This window comes from Apteryx rowi, unplaced genomic scaffold (genome assembly GCF_003343035.1).
Source record: "Apteryx rowi isolate R43461 unplaced genomic scaffold, aptRow1 scaffold_162, whole genome shotgun sequence".
Lineage (NCBI taxonomy): Eukaryota > Metazoa > Chordata > Aves > Apterygiformes > Apterygidae > Apteryx > Apteryx rowi.
In genome coordinates, this window is record NW_020447886.1 from 1380884 (window position 1) to 1399324 (window position 18441).

The 18441-nt window shown below is 36.1% G+C and overlaps 1 protein-coding gene across 9 annotated transcripts in view; it reads right to left on the reverse strand.

The window, feature by feature from the left end:
• HERC4 (HECT and RLD domain containing E3 ubiquitin protein ligase 4) overlaps positions 1-17986 on the reverse strand; it is a 37049-nt gene extending 19063 nt beyond the window's left edge. For 3 of the 9 annotated variants that reach the window (XM_026059949.1, XM_026059947.1, XM_026059941.1), the window contains exons 1-12: positions 17862-17985; positions 16283-16572; positions 13267-13426; positions 11741-11817; positions 9322-9543; positions 7739-7830; positions 5111-5241; positions 4002-4162; positions 3527-3603; positions 1263-1387; positions 683-742; positions 38-149 (exon numbers count right to left, since the gene is read on the reverse strand). In XM_026059949.1, coding sequence (XP_025915734.1) covers positions 38-149; positions 683-742; positions 1263-1387; positions 3527-3603; positions 4002-4162; positions 5111-5241; positions 7739-7830; positions 9322-9543; positions 11741-11817; positions 13267-13426; positions 16283-16508 — 1443 coding nt within the window. In that variant the 5' untranslated portion in view covers positions 16509-16572; positions 17862-17985. Of the gene's footprint in view, positions 1-37; positions 150-682; positions 743-1262; positions 1388-3526; positions 3604-4001; positions 4163-5110; positions 5242-7738; positions 7831-9321; positions 9544-11740; positions 11818-13266; positions 13427-14463; positions 14606-16282; positions 16573-16713; positions 17036-17564; positions 17716-17861 lie in introns of those variants that run through there. The other 6 variants (XM_026059944.1, XM_026059945.1, XM_026059942.1 and 3 more) reach the window with 6 other exon arrangements.
• Positions 17987-18441: the final 455 nt, after the last annotated feature.

The window sequence follows — 18441 nt, forward strand, 5'->3', positions numbered from 1 at the left end:
GATAATCCCAAACGTAAGGAAAACATGCAGGACAAACCTGTTGTGATATATGAGCATGGTCAGGCTGTATAAGTTTGTGAAATAGCAGTCTAGCAGCATTCATATCAATCCCTGAGAATTTAACGCTGGTTTTGTAATGATCATCATTGCTGCAGCAAGAAAAAATAATATGGGGAAAAAGATTGAATTCTGTGTTCATCATCCCTCTCCAACTTTTTCACCTTTAATATTTAGCCCTATTTACTAAGGAATTGAAATATGAGAGATCACAGTATCAGATACTCATCTCTCAGATAACCTCTGAAGCCACTAAAGAATCTCCTCCAAAGTTGACTGCAAGACAATAGCTTAAAAATATTAAGTTTTACAATAATCTATGCAATATATTCCTCCTGGATTATACATGATCTGTGCCTGAGAAGTAACAAGTTCTGTTGGCTCATGCAACAGCAGCCAGATGACACACACTTGCAAAGACTAGCATGAGACATGCTGCATTTGGGTCAAGTGACAAACCACACAGCAGTAGAGAAAAGCTTAAAGAGCAAGCTGAGGATATCAGAGTAACAGTAAGGTACAGATCCAGGGGGAAGGCGTTCTAGTTGAAATGAGGCACTAGGAAGGTAGCTACCATTAACTCTTCATCTCACAAGAATGCTTGTTTAAAAGCTTGACCACTTACCTCAAAGCCAAAAAGCTCCCATTCAGGCACCCAGCTGAGGAGAAGGTTCCATCGATTTCACTGAAATTGTTCATATGAAATGTTATATCTTTTGTTTTCTTTTTACAAATTAGCATTTCTCATAAAGAACTGAATTTAATTCCTAATGAATTACATTTCACATAGAATGTAACTGTGATTTTAATATGACTAAAAAACATCAGATAAAACCTCCATTCAAGACTCAGTGAAGACTGTTCAAAACACAAGTATTAGTTTTTTTTCTCTCTGTGATCCTTTCCTTAATGAAATAGGAGCAATAAGGTTCAAGTTTCTGATTTTCCTTTACATCTACTATTATTTTCTGATGTGCAACCATACACATATCTTAATCCTGTATAGAATGGTGACCTAAACTGTGACAGAGATGACATAGAAGGATCTAAACTGCTTTAAAAGCACAACAATGAAAGCATAGCAAAAGCTCTGCATATAATAAAATCAGTAATTAAAGAGAGCTTTGCTATGTATGTTCAAATCCACACTAATGCAGAAATCATGCATGCAATTATGCAAGACTTCTTTCCTCAATAGTACTTACTTAGCTATCTCTGCAGGAAGTCTTCCAGATGGGAAAGTCAACAATCTCTGAATAAATGTTTCATTCACAGTCCAAATCTGCTTCAAAAAGTCAGGGTACCTGAAATCATCTGGTGGCACCATGTTCTAAATTTTAAAGAAAGCATAAGGCATTAGGCACATAAATTTTACTTCCAGAAAAGCAACCCTGTGTTTAAGTTCTCGTTCTCTTTAACAATTTGCCTACCCGGACAATTACTGCGAAATAAACTCAGGGATAAATTTAATTTAATTAGCAGTTCTGCATTCACCATGAGAGCAGAGTAAGCTATCACACACTAAAACCACCCAGATTAGTGTGTCAGTTCACACCACAACTTACTTCATGGTAACCTTCCTAAACAGACAAGTACTTTTTTAGAATGTGAACACTAAACATGCATCAGACACGAGCACAGAATATCTCCTTCTCTTCTCCCTCATCACTATCAGCCATTTAGTTGAGGCTGCAAGCATGCCGAAAAGGAGCCATTCGATTTTTTGGACAGCTGCTCTCCTACCCCACTCCCTGCAGAGTCCTCTCAGGGGGAAAAAAAACTGTATCATGCTTCTCTGAACATTTACTGCATCATCTGATGAGCCGCTATTACATTTTGATGTACTGCTTATACTGAATGAATCCCAGCAAGGTCTCTAATAGAGAACAACAGACTGGAGGCAAGAAGTTCGTTTTGAGTAGGACCGTTGGTTCAAAGAGAGGTGAAAAGCAGCACCAGGAATAAAGTTAAACTACTAAAGGGTGCCATATTTCCCCTGAGAGTGCAGTCTGACAACACAGCTGACAGCCTAATGACTAGCTGTTCCCAAAATCCATAATTCTGATCCCATTCTTCAGGATCAAAATGAGAAAACCTCTGGCTGCCTCCCTTGTGCCAGCAAGTGTCATTTAAGCTCAGGGTGATTCAGGGAGCTGAACTGCCCCAAAAACTAACTTGAGAAAACACAAACAGATTTTGGCTGTCTGAGACCCCTGATCTGGCAAGGACACACAAGTCCCAAGAGTACAGTACTCAAATAACTTTGAAAGAATTYGATACAAATTTCTAAACTAAGGAGTACTAAAGGGGACACTTTTGCAGCATCAAAGTTCATCTATTGCTAATACTTTTGTACAGAACAAAACACAGCAATTGCATTCACACAGTCTCCACTTCACTGAGTCAGTCAGAATATACTTAAGTGATTACGGAACTTGCATGAAAATCACATTAAAAGAAGTTTTAATACACATTTTGAGCCTATATTACTGTCAGTCATTTTTCCAATCTACATCCTATCAGCCAGCTTCTCTCAAGTACAGAAATAGTTTACCAAAACCCAACTAGAATTATTTTAAAAAAAGGCAAGCAAATTATTAGTGCTGTACAACCAGAAGAGGCTGTGGGAGCAAAGGCTTGCTACAAGCCTGACCTGTACTCAGTTTTTCTTGATAACAAACAAGTTATTAGGTTTCCCTAAAATCTCACTATTTTCTTTCTCATCCAAATTATTGTTTTCACCCTGCATCTTCAACTCTTGGTGCTTCGTTCATCAGCAAGGTCTCAAAACTGCTGACCTATATTAGAAATAGCCCCTATACAACCCAGCCGACTATCTTCATCTTGTTCTTTCTCCCAAACCACCCTCTAAGAGCATTTCCTTTTCATCACCCTCCCACCTTGCCACTTTTACTATCAAGTTTTCCTTCTAGACCTTTTTTCATACCAGAATTCAAACAAATCAATTCTTATCCTTTTAAAGAAAGTTATTGTCTTAAGACTAGCATTAACTGCCATCACAACAAACTGTCACCTCTCAATTTTTAGCAGAAAGTCAGCTCCATTTATTTCCTTATCACTACGGAATGCTATATAGGCTACGGAGCAGAAAAAACCACAGCTACAGCGAGGAGCTGCTGAAGAGGACTGGGCAGGAGGGAAGAGCTCTGACATGCAATCACCTTTTCCTTTAGGAAAGGAAAAGAAAACAAGGACATGCATTCATCACTCAGGAAAAAAAGCTTGTGCCAAAAAGCCTCAAGGGCTTACTGACCATTAACACACAATAACTGGATCCAGGTCCTCTGATTGCCAAACTGACTAACCCAAGTGTCTTATGCTTTCACACCCTTCTGACACCTTTACAATGTAGTTACATATCTTCAATATTAAGATCTTTTAAAATGCACTAAAATATGAAATTTAGCTTTGACAGACTTTGGAACCAAAGTATATTTTAATGTATTACCTGTGGATTAAAGTAGTGTGCAAAACTTTGGTCCCCACCAGAGAAAATTCTCTTTACACAGTAATATTCCTCACTGTCTGTAATAAGAGTAAAACACAGGCAACAGTGAAATCTTAAGTTTGAGAAACATTTGAGACACTGCAATCAATACACTCAATTAAGAAATGGTTCCTTTGTTACATAATCTGGCTGAAAGCAGATCTCTGCAATAGTTAAAACTATCTTTAACTGAGGGAAACATTAACAACTCTAGTGTCAGGTCTAGTGCTAACAAAGCACCTAACCCAACAGCACAAGTAAGTAATTTTAGTGAGCATTTCCCACAGCACAAATGGAATTTAGGAAATAGAACACAGTGAAAACAAACTGTTTAGAAGAAAGTTACTATAGCACAGATTTAATTTATACCTCAAGACTTGCAAAACACTTATAAAGGAACACAAATCCAAAAAGGAATTATGCCAGGTGTTCTTACCTGTGGTTAGTGGGTACTGATTACTGTAAGGAAGCCAGTTTCCTTTCACTGTGAAGGGACTTTTTCTATTACTTGTTGTTCCTGTACCTAATTGCCCATTACCTCCAAGTCCAAAAGAATATATTCTTCCAGATGAAGGAACAAATGCAGTAGTGTGCTGCCTAGGGCAAAAAAAATTCAGTAACAAAAACCTAAGCATCATAACATGCTTTGCACAGGCCAAACTAAGAATTTTGTTAGAACGCTATGTTAAAGGTGCTGCAGTATCAAATGCTCGATGCCTCCATAGGCAATGCACTGCCACTAGCAATACTGCCAATAGGCAAAACTCCATTTTCATGGAAAAGTTCAGAAAGCAAAGGGACCTTTAAGGCATCTCTGGACATTCAGAACTTTGAAGTTTCTACCAGCTGGGTTGCATCTCTTTTTTCCTTTCAACTCTAGATGCCCTCTCTCCTACTTGGGAAGGAGCAGTATAAAATTAATGCAGATTATCAAAAGGGAATGGATTCAACCAGTGTCAACCAACAACTAGAAAGACAGGTCTGCATACATAAATATTTTTTAATCCAAATAAAGTGTGCCCATCTCCTCAAAAATTATCTTGCCCTGATTTTGTCTTCTTAGAATGCAATTCTTTGGACAAGGACATTCTCATCTGTGTTGGAAATTTTTTCCATATTTCTTGGGTGCTATTATAATAAATACAATAAAACCCCATTTGGAACCAAAGTGAAGTACAGTATTACGGATACTTCCACAAAATAAAGTATGTAATTTTACACTTATCCTCAGTTAAGCACATGTACCTCCCCAAATGCACTTATTCTTTAATAGAATATGAGTACGTGACAGAAATAACCAGTACCTAATTATTCACATTTTCAGTTTAGAGAATCAGAGATCTCAAATGGTATAGCTTCCTTTAGTTCTTCTACTTAATGCTTTAAAAATACCAGTGAAACCTCTAAACATTGTTTGTTAGAGACTATACTATCTTCCCTTTCCCACTGCGGTTAGAATAAAGGCACTTCCTATTATAACAAATATAATGTTTTATACAAAACAAGTTATTTATACGATTCATAATGCTAGAACACAATACTTACCTTCCGCAAGTGATTTGTGTGACAACACTTCCCATAAGTTCAAAAACTTTCCTTGGGTTTATCTCATGGCTGGTAGAGTTATGACCCAACTGACCATAGCCTCCAGCTCCAAATGTAAAAACCCCACCTTCCTAAACAAATAAATTATTTGAATTAAAATGAGAGCACATCTCAGAACAAAAAAAAAAAACTTATCAGAACTAGGGGGTTTAACAAATCTCCTCGTCTGATAGTTTTGGAATTGTGGGGAAGGAAGGAATAAAAAAACACAGAAGGGGACCCTGACATATGTAAGGGTCACAAGTTAATTGCAGTTATGAAAATGTGGCACAGTTTTCAGGTATTACCTTATTTGTAAATCGTGTTCTTGTAAATTCCACATTATTATACAATAGTCCTGCCATTAACTTGTGTAATTAATAGATACTAATCCTCGTTTTTCCTCTTTTCCAGTTTTCTTGATGAACTATAATGGTATATAAACTCAGACTATTAAAACATGTACTTTAGCTTTTAAATTCTGAATATAAGTTTTAAAATAATTACCAAATAGGAAGTTGCCCTTCTCAGACAGATGATGCAGAGTATGACTGAAATAGTCAGCTTCATTATTTGAAAGCATAAGAAACCAGAAAAATTCAACACCGTTGTAAGGCAAGTCATTTTTTAAAAGTGTTTTTGATTAATTTATGAAAAAATTAACCAAAAACTCTAATGGAATAATGTTAAACCAGAAACATTTTTAAAAGTTGTACAACTTACCTTACAACAACTTTGAAACTTTCCATTTTCAAATGCTTTGCAACTGTAAAGCTGTTTCTTTCAGTCCTACTCTGCATCAGATTGGACCTCTGCTGGAAATCATCATTAAAATGGCAGCGTCCGCTGAGAAAAACCAACAGTCTCATTCACTGAATCAGGATAACAAACAGTGACAGGTATTTCTGAATTTCAGTAGGACTTGAAAAAATACACAATATTGTCCATAAGAGATAAATCGAGACCCCTCTATCATGAAAGGGAAAACGAACCCACACAAATGGGTAACACAAATAATTCATATAATTTACAGTAAATTCAGTATCTTAATCCACTCCATTAGCTTTAAAGCAAGTTTGAAGTTAACTTCTACACACTAAAAAGGGGCAAACATTTAGAATGCAAATTAACAATTGCTGCATTTTCTTTACATTCTATATTTCCCTAACTGCACAATACATCAGTATCAATTTCAGGATTGCGAAGTTGCAACATGTCTTTTTCAGGCAAAGCAAGAGACTATTTTATGACAAAAAAGCAACTGTTTTTGAACAGTCTTTTCCTTTTAAGTGTAGAAACTTAAACTCATCTAAGCAACAAAAGAATGGCCACATTGAGGCAGACCATATTCTTCAAACTAACTTTTAATTTGTTGCAAAGTAATAATCCAAACTAACATACTTAAAAAAAAGTACATTTTCCAGAAATATAGATTTTTTTCTTCAGAAATCAAACTTTGAAAAAAGATTGTCATTCATAACATTCTGAATCCAACAGATTCAGAAGTTAAACAGGTATTTAGTCACCTTTCTGAACGTTGATCAGAATTGTTTTCTACTGCTACTAAGTTCAAAGTATTTTTTTTAATTGATGCATTTAAGAGTGCTGAACAAAAGGAATCATCAAAGTATTAATACATACTGATTTATACCTAAGTGCTGAAGTCTAATCCAAGTATCAAAACACTGGAAGGAAGGTACAGGAATCAATCACTGGAAGTCATATACATATTGTGTTATCCACCACAAAATAAAGGTATTTTTGACTACTAGAAGCTTGACATGCACAGTCTTGCTGATGACTAGCGTAAGAACGAGCCCTTGCATTACACATTCTATGTTGCTTCTAAAATTTTCCAAACCTTAAACAAGTCTGCAAATGATGCATTTAGCCAACAGTTACATATAGGGCAACTTTACAGATTTCAGCTCTCCAGCTATTTTGATTCCTGTGTTGCTGTAAGAGCATGTCACACTGACACAGAATACATGCTTTTTCTCCAAATCAGCCCTGAAATAATAGCCAGCCTTTGATGGAACCCCATACTGCAAGTACTTTATAATACTTACCGGTGGATAATGTAAATCTTCAATACCTTCTATTGGCTTGCCAATAGTACATAAGTAGAAATTGCAGTTCCATAAGAAAACCCTAAACAGTGCCCACCCCCCCCACCCGCAAATAGCGGCATGTAATCTAGATTCAAAATCAACTTGGTCTGGTCAATAACAAAAGTAACAATAATAGAGGCATTACATTCAGAATACAGCTAATATCTTTAACAGACACTAATGTAAATTTCAATACCTGCACAATTTTAATAATGCAACATGCACTGTCATATAAGCAACGCTAGATCTGGTATACTTAACTTTACCAAATCTGAAAAAAATCTAGAACTACCATGAGATTCCTTGTATTTGTTAAGTTTTTCAAATACTTAACCATTCTTCCAACATTGCCACAATTTCATCCACTACACACTGAAGAAATTAGACATGGAATTTAGAATGTTTTTAGGAGCAAATGCTACTTGAATAGTAAATAATAAACAAAATCAAGGCATAAACATATCTTTAAATATTATACCTTTGTAAGAGCAGCAGTATGATCTTCTCCACAACATATATGAACAACTTTCTGAGTTCTCAATGACTTCAGCAGTGTAGGAACATATCTGTCTGAAAGGTTTAATACAGGAGTAGATTGCTTATTTTGAAAATAAAAATCAGAAAACAAGTAATTTTATGCCCATTACACTAATCTCGTTCCAATCAAACAAAAATTTTAAATTTGTTAAAATAATGCAATCACAGTGACTGAGTGTCTTTGGGATGGAAGTTATTACAGAAAAACAAAGATACTACTATACTGAAATATTTTGTAGCAAGCAGACTTCATTTTCACTAGCATATGTTTGCACGTCAGTGTGTAAATCATGAAACATACAACAGTACATCAGAACTGCCACTGGCCATGAGAAAAGGAAACAAATGACAGATCTTTTGAGTGATGTACTTCATGTTTTTCAGTTCTTCAGGAGTTGATATTAGCTGGTCATAATTCAATATTACTAAACCTGTAATAGAAAGGAACACTGACTAATGAAGAGGCACACAACTTCCCTTCAGCTGCCAGAACAAATCAACGTTGTGATCCAGTTGCATAACAGAAATCTTATAATTATTAATGCTAATGTCTCTAAATTTGTCAGGGCACACAAAGACACTTGGAAGAGAAGCTATCCAGACAAAAAAGGGAATTTTATTGAGAAGTGATGCTGTATAAAAATTGGGATCAGACCTATCCCAAAGAGAAGCAACTGAAGTTCCCATGAAAGCTTGCTTTCTGAAAAGTACATATGCTTTTCCTATCATGAGAGTGTGATCAGATTTAAAGCATTATTTCAGATACACATTTTAACTGCACTGCATTATCCTTTTTATAAAGGGCATAGAGAACAAAGAACCAATGAGAAAACTTTAATCCATAAAACTAGCTACAGATTATTCTATATTAAATTGTGCATTGCAAAAATATGACAGCATATACTCCCACCTTGGAGCTCTGCCCTGATAGTGGGCATACAACTGGGAAATCTAACTAATAAAGAAACAAAGTTCAATCTAGCCTAACTACTTGTTTTGAAATTGTTAATGTGTTACCAGTACCCTAAGAGAGGAAATTTTGGAAATGGTTAGCTGAAATTCATAAATGGTTATTAAAAGTCATCTGAGGAGGGAAAATAAAGGCAGTAATAAACAATGAGATTCCCTTAAATGCGTCTACTGAACAACTAAATAGCTTTGGTAATTACTGTTTTTGTCATGCAATTTAATCTACCCAAAATTTAGTTCAGGTTGTAACTATTACACAGCATCTTAATCCGATCCAGTTCAGGAAGTCAAAGTTACAGAAAAATCTAGGACTGGAAAAGAAAACAAATCCTGCAGGCTAGAATTTCAATATAACACTGTCAGAATTTTCATTACATGCATTTCATTCATTAAATGCATCTTTCTTGTACAAGAATCACATGACGTTGACACTCTCAAACCATGTTCAACAAAGGCTTGTTTTGTCTGCTCCTTTTCTAGGAATATTGCTATAATTCAGATTCACAAACGGAGACCTTCAGCATGAACTATTTTACTGAAGCAATGATTACTTACCATTATCATCATTAAGACCCAACTGTCCAAATTTGTTGCGTCCCCATCCAAAAATGGCTCCAGAAAGAGTTAGTACAAAACTATGAGCTCCTCCTGCTGCAATCTGTGCAAAAGGGATTCCCAGCAGAGACTTAATTACATGTGGCGATGTTTGCTTTTTATATTCATAACCTAAACCCAGCTGGCCATATTTATTTTGTCCCCAGGAAAACACTTCACTTCCTGTTTAAAGAAAAAAAAGAAATATAGTCAATTTAATCATACAAAATTTACTTGCTTTAAGAAAAACTAAAAGCAAAAGTCAGACAGCTACATACGCCACCTCAACTATTTTTCAGTTTGAAAATGCATACTGAACAGATCCATTCATTTTCAAAGCTAAACCTTCTACTGTAATTTGCAGACATTCAACCAAAAAGTTTAAGCAGACTGAAAGTATTTAAAACAAGTTCAAAACCTTCAAGACTATTCTTAACATTCCTGTATCAACAGTGCCAGCTAAATGGCATTTGGTTATTATGAAGCAAGACTCTGATCCACTGAGAGTTCTACTAGTGCACATATTGTTCTGCAGAAAATGTGCTGAAGCTGCACATTGGACATGAAAAGTTTCCAATTTCCAAGCACTGAAGTGTTTATTCATTCACATGTTTAAGTTTCATATACATTTTAAGTGCAGCATATTTTAAACTTTTAAGTATTGCATTAAAGATATGATCAATGAAGTTCAACGTTTATAAAGGCACTGGATGGATTATAAAGAAAATATATTAAAGAATCACAGATCAGAAAGCTATTTATATTAAGAAGACTTTCAGAGGTAAAAGCTCTACAGAACAACTAATGTTTTGCCAAGGTATTTACTATCCTAAAAATGAATACCTAATCACAAAGATATTTTGCTTTTATTGATGCTGACGTGATGAGTTTCAGACAATAACTTTATCTGTGTCTTCTATCTCCGTTTTTCCAATAAAAATTTTATCAAGAAGGAAAACAAGGAAGCTCATCCCCTGGGGTACAGGCTACCTAGATTCTTTTGTAGAAAAGGTGAAAATTAAAAAAAAAAAAAAAAAAACTTAACAGCAAAGATTCTATGCCAGTCATACTTATAATCACATGAACTAATCTGTCTGATCAATATTCCATATGCAGATCCAAAATACTGTGAAGTCTCCTCTGAAACTGCCCAATTCAAATAAGGTCAGACCATCTTCCTTCCTCTGCAGGGCTGTTTTTTCAAAGCCATGACTGTGGCTGACCTTGTTATATTTCAAGTATTAGGTTATTAGGTTCTGGACAGGTTCTTTTAAAACCATACNAAAGGACAAGGCATCTGAAGAACAGAAACAGAGTTGCAAATCCATGAACTGGAAATAGCACTCTTAAGCGATGCTGTACTTGAAGCTTGTGACTATTTAAAAACACTAAGTGAATTCTGAATGATAAGCTACTACTAAATTCTTGCACCTTTGACCAGTCAAACAGTAATACAGCACTATTTTGTTACTTCCCACATTGCATTTGTGATCTTAATCCAGACAAAGGGTTATTTTTAAATCTCAGTCTACGTATCATGTAAACAAAGGAATTCCACTAGGTTTAGTGGGCAAGGACACCTGTGAATACAGAATGCCACAGAAAACACTCATTTCATGCCTATGAAAAGTTATGTACAGAATCAAGGCACATGTGGTCAGTATAAACTACTAAAAATAAACAAACAAATAAAAATGGTAGCAGTTCTGCAGCCATTTCTTTCAAATGGAAATTTTGGCCACAGCTCAATTTATTTTGTCATGATGAAACAAACAAGCAGTAAATTTAAATTTATGTTCATCTTAACTTCTTGATAGCTATATTAATTAGACATGCAAAACTTTGACATGAATGAAGCTAATTAAGTATGTTCTCAATGCCCCAGAAAATTTTTAAAGACAGAAGTTTTATAGAAGCACCAACAAAACAGAGGCTTTGCAATAGAAAAGTTGACGAGGAAGTCAATGCCTGCAAGCCTCGGTAACTTCAATTACAGGGTAAACTAGAAGACTAGTGACAAAGAAGCAGGCTAGCAGGATGAAAAGAGGTGGGATGAGAAAAATGAGAGAAGCAACAACGAATTTAAAAGGAAATTACAGAACAGCAAGACAATAAAAATCAAAAAAGCATAGAAAAAAGCAGAACAATTAACATTAACACACTCCATTTTTCTAGTAGGAAAACGGAGTTTGTACATTTATTTTTTCAATAGAAGTATTCACCATTAAATCACGCTTTCACTACCAATGTGAAATCCCATCTGTGGTAAGCGGTAGCATGTTTTAAAAGACATTTCCTTTAAAGATAAATAAATAAATACTGAAACCTTTAAAACTACAGAGCAAGAGATTACACAACAGTTCAGAAAAATCTGGCTTACCTTTCGAGAGCGCAAGTGAGTGATAATAACCACAAGCAACTTGCACAATTTGGATCTCTGATAAGCTTTTAATATTTCTATTGGGGTAAGAAAACAGAAAGAATTAAGCTACTAGGTCATGGTATGAAATATAGTCACATGAGAGGATAACAAAAAAGTGAAGCCTTTTCACTGAAGTACGTATGAAAGTAATTTAAATATTCTAATTTAAATTAAAAGCTATTTAGTAAAGTTACAAGTCTTAAGTCAAGCTTCTTTGCTAGCTCCTCTGAAGAATAGGTTCTGCCTTATTTTTAAATTAATGAAGTCAGTAAGTGACCATTATGAAGAATTAGGGAGAACTGTCTGCTTTGGAGACACTAGGAAGGAGATGTCTCACAGCTGAATGGAGAGAATGAACACTGAAAGCAAGAATCAGAAGACAATTACTTTCTAGTCTTCAGGGGGAAAAAAGGTTTTTAGTGTATTACTCTTTTTCACATTGATATTAGATATAAAAACTGAATCACATTCCGTTCAATTTGAACGATCAAAAAAATTTTTTTTCTTTCCACTAACATTAATCTCAATGAAACCAAAACTTCAGCTTGCAGAGCTAGTAGCCAGCATTGTTCAAGTTCACAATTTCATCAGGAAGTTGAAAATATTTGCAAAGGTGCATGAAACCAATATACAACATGATAGTATACTGTCAGCTTTTGATGAGAAAAACAGGAGTCTGTAAAAGCCATGTAAAAGGCTTTTAATTTTGATATACATAAAGGAGCTCTATTTTAGTTATACATTATTCACATTTATACATCTGTCAAATATAGCCTTGGTCAAGTTACAAATGACTACTGTTCTGAGGAACTATTACTCTTCTACGTAAAAATAATAAGAAAATTAGAAAAGAAAACCTCTAGCCTGCAAAGATATAAATTTACTGATATGGACAGTTCTACTGATTTCAGTGAACCCATTCATCACAGTAAAAATGTATGCTTGCGGGCCTTCAGTTTGCTGGAATGCTTACAGCATAGTGCAAATACTACACCAGATAAAATTCTTTGGAGCTGTAAAGCAAGTTTGTTTATTATACAGTTTCAGAACTAGGAGACGTATTATTCGATCACAGCTAAAAAACCTCAGGGTGAAAACTACAGTTGAAAGATCAGATAGCAAATGGCCTTCTTCAAATGTAACCCCATAACTGGTTATGAAAGTTTAACATTCTGCTTCTCTAACTCCTAAATGGCAGTTTTTGATCCCCATTTATATTCTTAAAATACTCATACTACTTCTCCCACATAATTTCYATCCTTAGGAGACTACTATTAAAAAAACAGAACAACCAAACCTACACCACACTTCTCAAATAAGCTACTTTTGAGAAAGAAAATAAACAGGCCACAGCATTCAAGTGCCATAGCTAAAATACACTTTCTAATGTTTGTTTTTAATTATAACACCAGAATAGCTTGGCCAACGTGATTTAAGTACATTTTTTCAAACACAGTAACTTTATTATAAACTTATTTTTTAACCTGGGCACTCTGATGCACTCCTCTGTTCCAGGCAAGCCAAGCTGTCCATCAGTAGCCAGACCCCAAGCATATACCTGACCCTTGTCATTCAGTGCAAGCGTGTGAGCTTCTCCACAAGATACAGCTACAATATTTTGAGCATCCAGTGCACCAACATGCTCTACAAAAAAAAAAAAAAAGTTAATCTAAAAAAAAAAAGCTTGATAGTAATGAGCAGATTTTGTTCATTACAGCTTATAGACATTTGTCTACTAAGGTATAAAATGAAATCACACAAATAAGCCTAGAAGCCTGCCAAAACATCATATAGCTAAAATTATCAGCATGCTATCCCAGGAGAAGTAGATTAAATTTGATGCACCAAAGTAATCCAACAACTTGATCTAGAGTTAACTTAATGCACCAATATAAAGAAATGCACAAAAACTGCAGTTTGATCATAATGGTTTCTTCTAACCTTGACACCTGAAAACGAGTGCATAAACTCAATTAACATTAAGGTCAAATAGATTATTATCAAATGTCTACACGTGTAGACATTACGTAAGAGGAAAACATTGCACCACAGTGACTTAAATTCACCTATTCATTATTAAAAAAACCCTGCAAAACAAAGCAGGGCAAGTTAAAGACTAAAGCCATCGATCTTGCAATGAACTACACAATGTCCTCTTTACGATGCAAAATGCTGTAGAAACCAATCTTAAAGCGTAAATTTTCTAGGCATGCAATGCATACCTCTGCAAAGCAAATACTACAGTACTGTGATTTCTCCCAGTAGTCTGCATCAATACCTTTAAATTTATTTGGATGCACTCAAGCTTTGTATACATGCTTATGACTTGTGATCAGAAGTCAAACATTTTCACTTCAGTGACAGTAAAGGGGAAAATATCAGAGCCTGTTATTAAGCCTGGAATTTTCAAAGTCCTCTTAAATAAGTGCCTGCTTGGACATTTTATGCCCAGTTTTCAAATACGTCAAATTCTGTTCCAGCTTAAGAACCGCACACCGCTGAAAAAGCCTGCGTATCATCAATGTAACACAGACTGTAAACAAAGCCTAACATAGTCTAAGTCAGTTTCAAAACAGTAGCCAACAGTATCACAACATGTAGACAACCAGTTTCCAAAAGAAAATAACAAAAGCAGCAAGCATATTCATTTTGCTAACAGCTGGTCTGATTAAAGAGGTTACCAGCCCACTTCAGCCCATTAGTCTCCATAGCTCTGTCAGTGAAAGAGGTCAGGTAAACGCTCTTCAGTTCAGGCAACATCATGCAGATTAGCTCCGACTGTCTTCACTGCCTGTTAAACCAGCTGGGCTGACTTTGCCTAATACAGATTAAGGAGCATTCGCACAATCCCTATGGCCTGCAGAGCTCTGTCTGTGGGGAGGAATGAGGTGAGGCACAGCTGACCAGCACCACTGGTGACACTGAGCTGGCAAAGACAAGCAGGTAGTGACAAAAGCATCTTTAGTTATCACCAATACATCCAAAAGAGAGCATCTGTCTATTTCTAAAGACATTGAACCTCTTAGGACTGCCCAATGAAAGTAATCCCAGTGTTCCTACTTCACACTCAACAATATTGTCAGTAACCTCTGGATAGAAGAAAAATTAGAGAGGACGACACTATAATCCTCATAACTGTTGTGTCTGAGCATGTTAAAAAACATATTTATAGGAACTACTTGTCCATTACATGGGAAAACTCAGATAAAGCTCAGACAAGCCTGCCATAAAACAAAACAAAAAAATTAAGTCAGATTCTCTATGGTAATTTTTAGATTTTAAAAAAAAATAATTCAGCATCATTGTCAAAGTGGGTTACAAGTATTCAGAATTTATTAAGAGTTAGTCCCACAAGTTGAGTCTCTATTTATGTTCATGAAGATGTTTACGCAAGATTAAAGTTTATCACTTTTAATATCCATTTACTGTTTCCTGATAAAAGTCAAGATTAGTTTTAAAAGTTACATATCAACTATGCAAGAAAAATCTTTACTTGGCACCAAAACTGAAACTCTGAATAAAGAACTATTAAATTATTACATACTAGAGGAGTAGTAACTGCTTGAAAAAGGCATTATTTCAATTTGAATGTTTGTATCTATTGTTGTACCAAGTAGCTTGCAAAATTGCTGTAAGAGATATTAGAATAAACTCTTACTAAGCCTTTTTGGTTTGCTTTCATTATGCTGTAAGTACTGCCAGAAGCACCGTTCCATATCTCTCAGTAGCATGCAGATATGACTCACATGCACCGCTCTGAAGGGAGCCCATGTGCACACTCCTCTGCAGTCCCTACAAGATGTTTACCAACTCCTGATACAGAACGGTACTAGCAGCAAGCAGGAATATGCACATAACATAGATAAGGAAGAAAAAAGACCAAAGAAGTTGTATACTGCATCCTTCAGGCTTATCCAAATACTATTCCTATAATAGTGTATAGGCTGAAATGTCTTTTATCAAAAGTTTTTAATTCTTTAAAAGAAAAAAAAGAGAGAAAATTAAGAATGTTGCTTTAATCAGACTTGCTCCACATCACACACTGGACAGTTAAAAAACACACGGCACATTTCCCAACTATGGTATACCAAATAATAATTTCTACCATCTTCCAATAGCCAAATACATAATAGAATACAATAGTAGCCCATGTACTGAAGCAAATCACCTTCCCTCAGGATTAAAAACAGCCAATGATCCCCACAGTCTTGGATAAAGTGATTCCACACTGGAAACAAAAAAAATAGCGGCACTGTCCAGCTGCATGGTGAGCAAAAATTTGGGGACACGGACGTTTCACAGTTGGCTGTTTCCAACTGTCACAAGATGTGATCCAAGCAACGGAATGCTTTTCAAGTAGAAATATGCCCATTCTTGGAAGAACTACTGTGCATACAATTCAGCACATGCACAAACTGCCACTGTTTGTAGCATAACAAAGTGAAAGATGCATACAAACATATACACACACACTCCACAGGTCAATACTCCTAAACTTACCGGGTCTTTTCCTGGCTTTTTCATGCCCTAGTTGTCCTAGATCATTGCATCCACATGTATAAACAGTCCCATCATCCAGGACAAAAACAGTATGTCTGAGTCCACATCCCACATCTCGGATCCTTTTATTTAAGAAAAAAACACTTTTTCGGGGTTCTAAAACAATCTCTTCATCAATTCCACCCAATCCAAGCTGTCCAAAAGATGCGTTTCCCCAGCACAACATGTTTATGCTTCTCTTGATCAGAGATCGTCCAGCTTCACTTTTCTAAAACTTCCTTTCTGCGTAGCTGTTCAAGGAAAGAAAAATGTACAATTTTTCAGTATTGTTTATAAAGTCCGTTATCTCCTATATAGCATGTCATCCACACATTTCATTTTCTATATATCAAGACCTGAAATATTGAAAGATTTTAAAAAGTCTAATTTACCTTCTCAGACAGTATTTACATGAATTCTGAAGTAAGATGCTTTCTTTCCCATTTCATGTACAATTTTTTAAATGTACAGGTCCTCAGTTTTACACGTTTCAAAATTTTAAGTGTAATTATCTTCATAGAACTTCCTTAATCCCCAATTCAGAACCATACAAATGGCAATCACAACCAACTCTACCCAGTGCAAATGGCTTCAAATGCCTTTTAACGAGACAGTGCAACCTGGAGCATGGAAAAGCCGAAAGCACTATGAGTGGCTTCCAGAAGATCCCCCAAAACAGCACTTGACTCACAGCTTGGAAGAAATTGGTCAGTCCTGATCAAACCAGTTACGCAACACAAAGAATAAAATGATGTGTCACTCATTATATCCAAACAAGTATGAGTCAACCGAACTTTCAATTAAAAATAAATAGACAGACAGCTGCAACACAGGCCCCCATCTGCACTACTATCAACACAGACTACAGCTTCATAGATACTTCTGCAGTAACATGACATACGCAAACTCATCCATGCAAATCCTGCTTCGTAATGCCTAGATCACACCTTATCAGTATTTGTGCCGACAGACTTTGTACCTACTTGGAGAGGATACAAAGCTATGCTTCTTTTTCATTGTCAGTATTCAGTATTACAGAGAATTTGTGATGATATTCTCAACATTACTTACACTACATTTCCATAACAAGCAATTTCCCCGTATTTTCAGAGCAATTCAAGAATCAGTGCAACACAACATAAAATTTCTGCTAATTTTCAGTGATCATTATAATTAAGAAAGCATGAATAATGGAATGTAGAGTAAAATGCACTACAAATACTGCTAATGCATTCAGTCTTACCTTCTGAAGGGTCATGACGTATGAGAGTTACACAGATACAAAAGCGCTCATAGGAATCTGACAGCAGATACCACTGAAGTGTTATAAAACACTGAAGAATGGCAAAATTTTTGCCAGCACAACAGGATGAACTATTTTTCTTTGCAGAGGCCTATTTGCAGTAAACAAGATGTCTGTTTTCATGATCTCATGCAAAGAAACAGCCAAACAGCTTAAAATATATTGCATTTAGTTTACTTATCTCAGGACATGATGCATGATCAAATACTTCTCTAGCTATTACTAGGTATATCCTACCACATTCAGATGGGGACATTAAAACGAAGACGCCTTTGGTTAAGGCACAGCTATGTAACAGCAACCTTCACGCATCCGTAACAGTGACAGCAATGCAAGCTTCAACCTGCAACACAAGAAGTTAGAAAAGACTTATGATTACAGTGCTTCCAGATTTCCACAGTTGAGATCTAACTCCAGGTGGGGAAAAAAAGAAAGGGACGTCTCTTTTCTAAAGGAACACATGTATTTTTTCCCCACAGAAGTTTGTTTTGTTTTGTTGTTTTTGTCAAAGTCAGCATCCAAGGAAGTTTCGTACTTTGATCTCAAATCCAGGCAGTATTTTTCCCTTGTCATGAAAGCTACCTCACGCTGTCAGCTGTGGGATACTACTACGCGTGACGTCAAAGCCTGTCCAAGGCCGACACCAAACAGCGGAGAGAAAGGAAACCGCCCAACTCCCTTCCCACCGGGACAGGGCGAGTAACGGGGCCAAGGAAGAGTCTGGATGCTTCCCGTGCGCTGGAGCACACCGTGTGAGGGCACTGCCGGCGCGCGCCGACGCGAGCCCACGCTGCGCCTCCCGCTCCCGCCCGGTGCC